At 34.3% G+C, this 12227-nt stretch overlaps 1 protein-coding gene across 1 annotated transcript in view; it reads right to left on the reverse strand.

Annotated features, from left to right (window-relative positions):
- ATM (ATM serine/threonine kinase) overlaps positions 1-12227 on the reverse strand; it is a 121630-nt gene that overhangs the window by 51318 nt on the left and 58085 nt on the right. Inside the window, exons 29-35 of the mRNA XM_069468973.1 lie at positions 11381-11555; positions 10640-10804; positions 9693-9825; positions 7785-7880; positions 4947-5118; positions 1916-2057; positions 55-231 (exon numbers count right to left, since the gene is read on the reverse strand). Of these exons, the coding sequence (XP_069325074.1) occupies positions 55-231; positions 1916-2057; positions 4947-5118; positions 7785-7880; positions 9693-9825; positions 10640-10804; positions 11381-11555 (1060 nt within the window). The remainder of the gene's footprint in view (positions 1-54; positions 232-1915; positions 2058-4946; positions 5119-7784; positions 7881-9692; positions 9826-10639; positions 10805-11380; positions 11556-12227) is intronic.

Genomic DNA, 12227 nt, shown 5'->3' on the forward strand with positions numbered 1-12227 from the left:
AAAGGAATGGGAAAAGCAAAGAAAAAACGATTTTAGACTAATTAATCTTCTTACCTCACACATTGGCTTTAATAATTGAAGAATTTCACTTTTTGTGCCTCCACTGTCCAAAAAAGCACAAGTCAGTGTCTTTATCCAAGCGTCATGATTTTCACTTTGAGGAATCCAAAGATTTGTATCATCCAGGCCTTCTAAAGGGTTTTCATTATCAAATCTGGGTACTTCTAAAAACTAGAAAGGGATTAGAAAATGTAAATGAGAGAATTAGAAAATCATTTTACCGTTCTTGTACAAAATGAATACCTTGGCACAAGCAAATGTTTCCAAATAAAACTAAATACAGTTAAAACTAAATGTGGAAGCAATGGATACCTTTTAAAATTAAAACATATTTATTTTTATATGAGAGGCAGAGTGGTATGGTAAAAAAAATCACTGCTTTCGGCAGCAGGAAACTTGGGTTCTACTCTCAGCTCTGTCACTCACCAGTGGTATATCATACAAATCACAAGCTCTGCCTCATCTGTCTCATGTATAAAACCAGTCTAAATCTAACACACAAATTTGATTTCAAAATGAAATGAGATTTTTATATGTTAAAATTATAGTGCTGACCAGGCACAGTGGCTTACACCTTGTAATCCTAGTACCTTGGAAGCCAAGGCAAGAGGATCACTTGAGCCCAGAAGTTGAAGGCTGCAGTGAGCTATGATGATGCCACTGCACTCTAGCCTGGGCAACAGAGTGAGACTCTGTCTCAAAAAGAAAAAAAGATGTGGGATCAACCTAAGTGTCCTTTAATTCGTAAGTGGATTAAGGAAATGTGGTGTGTGTATATATGTACACACACACACACACACACACGCACCATGGAATACTACTCAGCCATAAAAAGAAATGAAATAATTTCATTTGCAGCAACATGGAGGGAATTGGAGACCATTATCCTAAGTGAAGTATCTCAGGAATGGAAAACCAAATACATGTTCTCACCAATAAGTGTGAGCTAATAGATGGGTACACATGGACACACAACAATATAAAGGACATGAGAAGCCAAGGAGGGAAGAGGGTGAGATGGTGGGTGCAGGATAAAAACTTAACTACTGGGTACAATGAACACTATTTTGGTGAGGGGCACACCAAAAGCCCTTACTTAAGCATTATATAAGATATTTATGTAATAAAAATACTTGTACCCCTTAATTAATATTTTGAAATTAAAAAGAAAGAAAAAAATTATAGCGCTTTATAGGTTATACATTACCTATAAAGTAATAGTTTCATTAATAGTTTACATTACTGGTAATTTTACTAAGACTGAAATTATATTTATGATACATTGAAAGTACTTCACTGATCGGTATCTGTCCTGAAATTAAATTGGTGAAAACTCAACTGTATATTTCTCACTTTATGAAGAGAAAATATTAAAGAGGAATGCTTAGACTGAGGGACAAGCAAGAGTTCTTAAATATCCTTCATAGAGTCCTGGAAAAAGAGAGAAATCTACAGGTCATCATATATTTCACTAGGTTGTTGTGATATGTTAACTTGCTATGGAAATAAACACTTGTTTGTTGATCACAATACCTATAAACTAAAATCAATGGCTTTCATGAGAGCAAAGTAAGAGTTTTCAACTTCTGAAAAAAAAAAGCCTATCACTAAGAATTTCCCCTACCTGCCCCTACAAATCAACATCACTTCTCTAGGTTACTTATCTCAGCTTTTCCTCACTGCCATAATAAATAAAAAATAACAAATCTCCTGCACTCAAGAGTTGAAATTATTTCTAGGAAAGGTTAAATGTTAGTACAATACTATTTTAATCAATTTGATATTCATAACTCACAGCAAATAGAACTATTCTAGATAAAGTAGGTATTCAATAAACATTTACTACTTAAGAAACCTTTTTTCTTGATGTTCTGAAAGGCTGTAGATAGGTCAGCATGGGATCTGTTGTCATCTTATAAATTTCCCAGAAACTATGTCCAGTCTTTGTGGCCAAAATGTTTTTCAGACAGGTAACAGCCGCTGATCGAACTTTGACACTGAAAAAAACACATACAATTCAAATGCCTATAAAGCACATCAGTTATTTATCTTGATAAATGTTAAGCAACATCCACTGAAAAAAATTTAAAAAACTAAAATTTATATTATTAGGAAACTTTACATCTATAAAATTCTATAATATAAAAGTCAAAATTATCAAAGGATTTTTAATATTCCCTTAGTAAATCTAAGTTACAAATTACTACAAGAATTCCTTTCATTTAATACAATAAAGTTTACATTGTGACTATAATAAATTAAAGGGACTCATAAAAATAAATACTTGATGATAACACAGCCTAATAAACATGGGTAATGCAAATGATAGAATACCAATTTACCTGAGAAAATATTTTCTCTGGGAGATATAAATAATTTGGGGTAAAGTAGAATGGCACCCCAAATGATAAAATTATTGTCAAAAACAATTTTAGACAAATAGTAAATACACACTTATTCAGACCAGAATCTTATAGAGAATCATTAGGTAAGGCATCTAAAACCTCTAATAAAAAACTGAAGGTCCTTCTCTTCTACAAAAAATTTGAAATAGGAAAGCTATAATACAAGAGTACTGAAAATATGACAGCTAACAAAAAATGTCATAAACCCTGATACTGTAATGATGATGAGTGATCAAATAAAGGCTTAATTCCTTTTAAGTTTCTAAGTCTAAGACACAGAAGCAGAAGCCCTAAATCTAGATTCAAATTCATTCCACCATATCCAACTTATTAGTAAATCCTCTATTAACATAGAGTCCCACTGGCTCTATTTTAAAAAACATATCCTGGTTCCATCCAGGTCTCTTGTCTCCATTACTGTGACCCTAATCCAAGTCACCCCCATTTCTCTTCTGGATTACTGCAATAGTTTCATAATTGATCTTCCTGTTTACAGTTTTGCCCTTTTGCAATCCATTTGCTATATAAAAGCCAGAGTAAAAACATAAGCTGCATCACACTGCTCTACTTAAAACTCCGTGGCTTCCTTATATACTTCAAATAAAATGAAAATTTCTTATCCAGAATTAGTCCTACCTTTCCAATTTTATCTCCTACTATCTTTCTCTGCACCAGGCTTCTTTCTATTCCTCAAACACCAAACTTATCTCCACTCTAGCTATTCCCTATATGGAATGCTTTACCCCTTACCATCTTACAGCTGATTCCTGACCACTCAGGTCAGCTGAGAAGACATTGTCTCAAGCCTTCCCTGACCAGCTATTCTGGGAATTCTTTGGTCAATACCTCCTTTGGACGCTGAAGCCCCTTAAACACCTAATAATTTTTTTTCCTCTTACAAAAACAAAAAATTTGTACTTGTTCCCTATTATTCTCAAATTTAAGTCACTAATATCCCTGTGCATCTGTTTCAGAAAAAATAATTTCAAATTGCTATGTAACAAATGAAACATTCAGTGCTTGCAAATCTTCCATGGAACTCTCTTCAAAACCTGCGCCAGATATACTTTGAAATAGATTTTTAAAATAAGATAGATTAATTAATACATGGATAGATGGATGGCTAGACATGATAAAGCAAGGACAGTAGTAAAATGTTAACAGTAGAATCTATATGGTGAATATATGGGTGTATACCATAAAATGCTTTCAACTTTGCTGTATGTTTGAAATTTTTTTTTTTTTTTTTTGAGACAGAGTCTCACTCTGTTGCCCAGGCTAGAGTGAGTGCCGTGGCGTCAGCCTAGCTCACAGCAACCTCAAACTCCTGAACTCAAGCGATCCTCCTGTCTCAGCCTCCCGAGTAGCTGGGACTACAGGCATGTGCCACCATGCCCGGCTAATTTTTTCTATATATATTTTTAGCTGTCCATATAATTTCTTTCTATTTTTAGTAGAGATGGGGTCTCGCTCTTGCTCAGGCTGGTCTTGAACTCCTGAGCTCAAACGATCCGCCCACCTCGGCCTCCCAGAGTGCTAGGATTACAGGCGTGAGCCACCGCGCCCGGCCTGAAAATTTTTATAATAAAATGTTGGGAAATAAACCATGCTAGCCTATTTAATGTAACACAAACAACCCAAGAGAGAAACATACAGGTATATTAAATCAATAATGGAAACATGGCAGGCAAACATTGCTGCAAATCATTTATTACCCAAGAGAAGGAGAAAGGTGGGTAGAGGGAAAGGAAATCAAAATACGTATTTACTTTAGAAAGAGGCCTGGTTGTGGGAAAAACCATTTGCATCTACCCCTCCAAAAATAGTGGTGATGGGGTGCTCAAATATATCAACTGATCGGCAAATAAATAAATAAGGGGGGAGAGAGAGAGAGAGAGAGAGAGAGAGCGCGCGCGCGCGCGTGTTCGCAAGCGCATGTTCACGCACACACACACAAGTAATCTCACAATCAGCAAGTTGAAATTTTGGTAATATCTGTTGCAATTCTGTTTTTAGAAAATAAATGAGCAATAGAAAACCCTGTCAGATCAGCTTAAGACTTTTGGAGTTATGAAACTTCTGCTCTATGGCTTGTTTTGAAAGGACCAAAATAAAGCCTAGTTTAGAAGAGGGTGGCACCTTTGATTTTGACAAGTACCTGAAACATCACACTTTATATTTCTCTATCTTAATTTTCTGTGCAGAACCACCTGGTATTCTTATTTATTCTTTATTTGTCTAGTCAACTCTCACTAGAATTTAATAAGGATCTGGCATGTATCAAGTGGCTGGTACATAGTAGGGTCAATGATTATATGACTTAATAAAAAATACAAGAATTTTCATAAAAATACTTGATATCAAAAAAAGTATGTGAACTTACAGGAAAAAGCTTTAGCTATTGGAAATATTAATTTATGTGAAGTACCATTCTCACATTAAGTAAGTATGATCAGCTATAAGGTCGCAATAAATACTCACCAATCTTCCACCAGTGTGTTATTCAGGTAGGTAAGCATTATGAAGGTCCATTGAAGTTCTCTATCTTCAAATAACTCAAGGGCTTTGGTATAAGATGTATCTTTACTATGCTGTATAGCTATGGTAGAAAAATCTATTGGACCCACTTCTCCCAAGCAGCTTCCAACAGCCTCTACATACAGAAATTCTGTTTCAGTAGAGTCACAGGTATGAGATCATACATAAAACAGATATTTTCTAATTTCAAAAACATAATGCTGTTTTGTTAGACTTCAAGATTTAAGTATATTTTCAAAGACTATGAGTAAATAAACTACAAAATACTTTATCCCTTCCTTTATATATCATCCAGGTGGGTAACAGTTATTTTCCCCTATGGAACTATATCTATGAGATAGATTAGTAACAAATTATAGGAATTAAGGATCAAAGTATAAATATGGCCACTGTAGGAGAGTATCAATCTTAAATCTATCAAAAAATTTTTGAGCTATCACAGACATAAATTCCATAAATCTTATTTATTTGCTTATTTATTTATTTTTTTAGAGACCAAGTCTTGCTCTGTCTCCGAGGTTGGCATGCAATGCAACAATCATAACTCACTACAGCCTCACATTCCCAGGTTCCAGTGATCTGCCTGCCTTAGCCCTGAGTAGCTGGGACTACAGACATGCACGACAACGCTGGGTTAAATTTTTTTTTTGTAAAGATGGGAGTCTCACTATGTTGCTCAGGCTGGCCTCGAACTCCTGAGCTTAAATGATCCTCCTGCCTTGGCCTCCCAGAGTGCTGGGATTACAGGCATTACCCATATCATGCCCAGCCTAAATTCCATAAATCTTAAACACACAGTTCAGTGAAAATGTATACATACACATATTTTTTTTCCACCTCTGTTGGCCCTAACCAGATGAAGACAGAATATTTTCAGCATCCCAGAGGACTCCTTATGCTCTTTCCCAGTCATGGTGGTATTTATTAAAACATGCCCACAAATTCTTTTAAAGTTCTCCCTTCAAAAGTTGGAGCCTAATTTCTCTTCCCTTGAGTGTGGGGTATACACTAGTGACTCACTTCTAACAATAGAATGTATATAAATCTTTCACCTCTTTGATGAAATTTATTCTCAAGTATTTACTTCTTTGAGGGGCTACTGTAAATGGAATTGTTTTCCTAATTTTCTTTTCAGATTGTGCATTGCTAGTATATAAAAACACAATGATTTTTGAGTTGATCTTGTACCCTGCAACTTTGCTGAATTTATTAGCTCTATAGTAGCTTTCATGTGGATTCTCTGGGATTTCCTACATATAGGATCATGTCATCTGTGACATGAGATAGTTTTACTTTCTTTCTAATTTTCATGCTTTTAATTCCTTTTTATTGTCTAATAGCTATAACTTAGTATAAAATGAAGATATAACTTAGTATAAACTTAGTATAAAATGTTGAACAGCAGTGGTGAAAGTGGGTAACCTGGTCTCATTCCTGATTTTAGGGGAAAAGCTTTCAATTTTCATCACTGAGTATGATGTTAGCTGTGGATTCAAACCACTATGATTTTATGCTATACAGGAAAGCTACACAGGAAGCTCCTGTAGCAAATTAGGTTTATACCTAGAAGCAGTGCTACTATAAAGAAAGGGGTAAATTCCTTGGTCAAAGGAGACTTCTAGAGCTCTAGTGAAGTTATTCTGGCACCTAGTCTGGGCGCTAGATGCATAAGTGCACTTACTCTGTGAAGATTCTTCCAGCTAGACACTTATGATCTGTTTAATTTTTTATATCTAAGATATATTTCAATTAAAACATCTATAAAAAACAAAGTACCCTAGATACTAGGTTCCCAACAAGAAGAAAGACTGCTGAAAGAGAGTAGCGTCTGTGAAGTACCACTTATTCCTCCCATTTTTCTACCTCAGACAACGTTGTCATGACAGCTTCAAGCTAATTTTAATCATGTGATTTTTCCATCCCATGATCACCAAATATAAACACCTATACTAGAATGATGTTGGCTATTTATCTTACATTAAGTTGCCTCTCAAATGGCAGTAGGAAAGGACTTGAATGGCTTTTTTAATATTTGAGTTTAATCTAGTTCTCCAAATCTTCACTCTTATGTCTGTCATATAAAAAAAGACATTGAGTACCAGTTATAATATACTTATAAAATGTATCAGAAGTCAATATATTTGCAACTTAACCCTAAAAATAGGTATTTCTGACTTTCCTAAATATTTATTAAACATTTTCAAATTAAGCTATGTACATGTGTAAATCACTAACTTTTCATTTTATGTGAATATTTAAGGAAGAAAAATATGAAAGGGAGACTGCTTAGGGACATTTGAATTGAGCAGAAATAACTTAGCTAGCATCTCATATTTCTCCAATATCCCAAATGACAAATTTTAATTATTTGATATTATAAAAATGACCACTCAGACATATAAAACCCACATTCATTCAGCCAAATATAGTCATGTGTTGCTTAATGATGGTGACAACATTCCGAGAAATGTGTCGTTAGACAATTTCTCATTGTGTGAACATCATAGAACATCATAGAGTATGGTTACACAAATCTAGATGATATAACCTACTATACACCTAGGCTACACGATATAATTTATTGCTCCTAGGCTACAAACCTGTGCAGCATGTTACTGTACTGAATACTGGAGGCAACTGTAATATAATGGTAAGAGTTTGTGTATTTAAACATAGAAAAGACAAAGTAAAAATACAGTATTATAATCTTATAAACCACTGTCACATATGTGGTCTGTCGTTGACCAAAACATCATCATACAGTGTACAACTCCAGTTTACCTAAAACTTCTCTTTCGCCAGTGTGGTTTATCGCCATCTTGGATAACTGCAACAAATTGACAACTAGCTTCACCATAATGCCATCTTGTGGGTTATCTAGGAATAATTTCAAAAAAATTAGTTTAAATTAGCAGTTTAAATTTTGTTTACAATATACATATATAGTAAATTATCTGACTAGAAAACTTTTTAAAAAAGGGTTTTAAGTCATGAGCAGTTCAAAAAATATGTAGGAAATGAATTTGAACTTCCTTATGAAACAGAACCATCTGGAAGTGATTAGCAATATTTACCAGACAAAGAAAAATGTCTTGAGCAAATGTGCAGAGAAGTCAATACCTTAGTAAAGCACAAACAATTAAAAACACAAGAATCATTCAACACTAAAGCTAGAAGGGATCTTGGGAGCCTGCTTGGCTTTTTAACATTTAGCATTTAGAGTCTCAACCAGCACTGTCCAATAAAACTTTCTGCAAATGATGGAAGTGTCTATAATCTACACCATTCAATGACAGCCACTAGTCACATATACTCCTGAGAACTTTTTTTTTTGAGACAGGGTCTTGCTCTGTCACCCAGGATGGAGTGTAGTGGCATGATCACAGCTCACTGTAACCTCCAACTCTTAGGCTCAAGTGATCCTCCTGCCTCAGCCTCCCAAGTAGCTAGGACTATAGGCACGTGTCACCACGTTGGCTAATTTTTAAATTTTTTTATAGATGTGGTCTTGCTATGTTGCCCAAGCTGATCTTGAACTCCAGGTCTCAAATGATCCTCCTGCCTCAGCCTCCCGAGGCACTGGGATCACAGGCATGAGACACTATGCCTGGCTTACTACTGACATGTGTTACTACAGCGAAAAAATTGAACTTCAAATTTTATTTAATTCATTTAAATAGCCACAAATGGCCAGTGGCTATATTGTACAAGGCAGGTCTAGCCAATAAAATAATCACACAAAAACAAAAGATATTGATGTTCATATTTTATATATTTCATAACAAATGCACTGGAAACTCTACGCTCAGATAGTGGAAACTAAAATTAACTTTTGAAAAGTCTTCAGGATAAAAAAATACAATAGAAATATTAAATTAATTAGCACAGGAAGATGAAAATCAAAACATAAGCAGAAAGTTTTCCCCATGTGCCATACTGTAATAATGTAAACTCAGATAAAATTAACCTAAAATTTTAATTGTTTTCATAAGTAAAAAATAAGCTAAAAACATAAATATATGCATACACACAACACATATCTATTACATATGGCTAAAAGGCTTAAAATATTAATAAGACACTTTTCTTTTATTCAGTAAGTTAGAATAGAAGGCAAAGATGACTACTTTGTATGTCTGACTCTAAGGAATTAGAATTTTCCTTTAGGTGCCGGAAGTTGTTAAAATTTTTAGAGAAACATCATATCTGGGTTTAGAGAAAGTCATTCTGGCAAAGGATGAATAAAATTGGAATAATTCAAGGTGAGGAGACCAGTTAGGATCAGTTTTACAGTTAGATAAAAAAGGAGGAGTTGAACTAAATTATGAGAGTCTGAATTAAGTCTGTGGTAACCAAACCAAGGGCCAGATTTTATAAAAGATTCTTGCAAAGAGAAACAGGTGGAAATAACCCTTGCTGCCTATATCCCAGCTATTCCCAAAGCTGAGGCAGACGGATCACCTAAGCCAAAGAGTTTGAGGCTGCAGTGAGTTGAGATTGCACAACTGTATTCCAGCCTGGATGACACAGCAAGACCCCAACTCCTACAAAAAAAAAAAAAAAAAGAAGAAAAGAAAAAAAGGAAGGGAAAGGAAAGGGAAAAAAAGGAGGGAAGGAAAGAAGGAAGGAAGGAGGCAAGGAAGGAAGGAAGGAAGGAAGGAAGGAGACACATGTCATTAAAATTAGTACCCTGAGATGCTCTCATAAGATCCATCATGTGTTCTTTATGTTGTTTCAGCTGTCTTCGAAGATCCTTCAATCCTTCAAGCCTTGTCAATGGAAGTGCATCATAAACACTTACTGAGAGAAAATGGTTAATTTCCTAAAAGAGAAAATTAGTTAACATGTAACTTGCTTTTAACACGTATTGGTTAAGTCTGTGAAATAAAACTTAATAAAAGAAAAAAATTAGTAAGTGCCTTTTACAGACACTGACTCACATTGCTATCACTACCAAACAAGGTAGAAATAAATTACTTCTTCTACTTCAAACCCTACAACGTTTTAATCCTTTAAATTGTGATAGACTCTCCCATGACAACGCAGATTTCAAGATGTTATAGCATACTCAATTGGAGGGAAAAGCTTAAGTTTCTATTTAATAGTATAACTCTAGTTTCTCATCTTAATGTATTTAAATGTTTTCATATTGATATAGAGTCAAATATAGGCTAAGATTTTAAATTATAATAAAATTTGTATGGAAAAATATATCTCAACATAATTTTGATTAGATTTTTTAATTTTAAAAGATTAGAACTTGAGATGCTCTTTAAAAAGTTAAATATTGTCTCTAATGCAAACATTAAATTGACACTGAAAAGATTAGATAGTAATTTTGAGATATTAGTGGACCGTAAGATCTTATGTGTATTAAAATTTAAAATATTTTATATCACAATCCTTGAATATTTATTCAGATCTTTACCAGGAATCTTTGCTATTTATACTTTACTTCAATGCAAGGAGCTACATTAAGATTCCCTTCTTTATTTATCAAGATGGTAGATTTCACGTTATGTATTTTTTTACCGCAATAAAAGAGATTCAGTTTTTACTACTACAGCATCAGAGGTTTTTAAAAAGTACTATCTATGCTCTGTAATACAAAATACAGATGATGAAATTTTTATTACCTCCAAGAGTGAAAAGGATCCTCTACTATATTTGATTTTCTGCTGAGTAATACGTAAATCCTTAAAAACAACATGGTCAGGAAAAGGATCTAAAAGTTTAATCGTGAGATAGAGGTTTTCATTATCCTTGTTATCTATCACTAAGTATTTCAACAAGTCCAATACCTAAATATAATTTAAAAGGAAAAATTAAAAGGGGAGAAATAATTATATTTTAAAGAACCAAAACCTACTGTAATAAATGATAAAAACTCTACTATCCTAATTCAGATAAAATGTTGTAATTCTAAAATACCTAGCTTTTAATTTCTGTACTGTCAAATAATTCAACAAATACGTGAGGTGATACTACAAGGTGGGTACTGAGGTTAAAAAAAAGCCACTATTAAGAAAATATTTTATATAAGTAATATTTCACACACCATCATAATGGTGTTAATTGCTATTCCTAGTTTTGACTACTTTATACTTCAGCATAACAGACAAAACTACCAGGTTATTAATTAGACCAAAATTATCAAGTGCACTGTAATTCACTGATGACAAAGATTAATTCATTAAGAATGTTTTTCCAGCCACTTTTCAAAAAATACTTTCACTAAAATTACCAATTACACCAAAATGTAATCTTTTCACTAAAATTATCAATTACACCAAGTAAAGATAAAACACTTAGCTCCTTCTAATAATACTTTAGCAATATATTTCAAATACCATTTTGAAGATGATTTAGGAAATTACCTGTTCCCGAACCTCCGTCTTTTCACCCACAAGGGGTATAAGTGTACCAACAATAACATGAAGATGATTTTCTAAAGCATCCTTACAGTAAGTCACTGCTGTCTGGCAAACCCGACTTAACAGGTCACAACAAAGGGAGAAACTACGTAATGACACATCCATGAAACGAGAAGGCCTAATATAAGGAGAAAAAAATAGGTTTCTAAGAAACTACTTTTAAATAAATTCATTCAAAAGTCATTTTATTCGGCCGGGCGCGGTGGCTCACGCCTGTAATCCTAGCACTCTGGGAGGCCGAGGTGGGCGGATCGTTTGAGCTCAGGAGTTCGAGACCAGCCTAAGCAAGAGCGAGACCCCATCTCTACTAAAAATAGAAAGAAATTATATGGACAGCTAAAAAATATATATATATAGAAAAAATTAGCCGGGCATGGTGGTGCATGCCTGTAGTCCCAGCTACTCGGGAGGCTGAGACAGTAGGATCGCTTGAGCTCAGGAGTTTGAGGTTGCTGTGAGCTAGGCTGACGCCACGGCACTCACTCTAGCCTGGGCAACAGAGTGAGACTCTGTCTCAAAAAAAAAAAAAAAAAAAGTCATTTTATTCAACATCTCTAATTCTGATATGGCTTGACATAAAAGTCACTTTCATATCTAATATTTTACTGGTTTGTAAGCCAAAAAGAAGTGACATTAGCAAAATGCAGAATAGATAGGTCTAACCTCCCATCCCTAAGCAGAAACATTGAAAAACAAGCAAAATATTTCAGAACCAACTTTGTTAAGACCCTTTAAAACAGTCAAAGGTTTGCAGCAATCAAGAAAATGCTGAATCAAGAAAAATGCAACT

The sequence above is a fragment of the Eulemur rufifrons genome, chromosome 6 (genome assembly GCF_041146395.1).
Source record: "Eulemur rufifrons isolate Redbay chromosome 6, OSU_ERuf_1, whole genome shotgun sequence".
Lineage (NCBI taxonomy): Eukaryota > Metazoa > Chordata > Mammalia > Primates > Lemuridae > Eulemur > Eulemur rufifrons.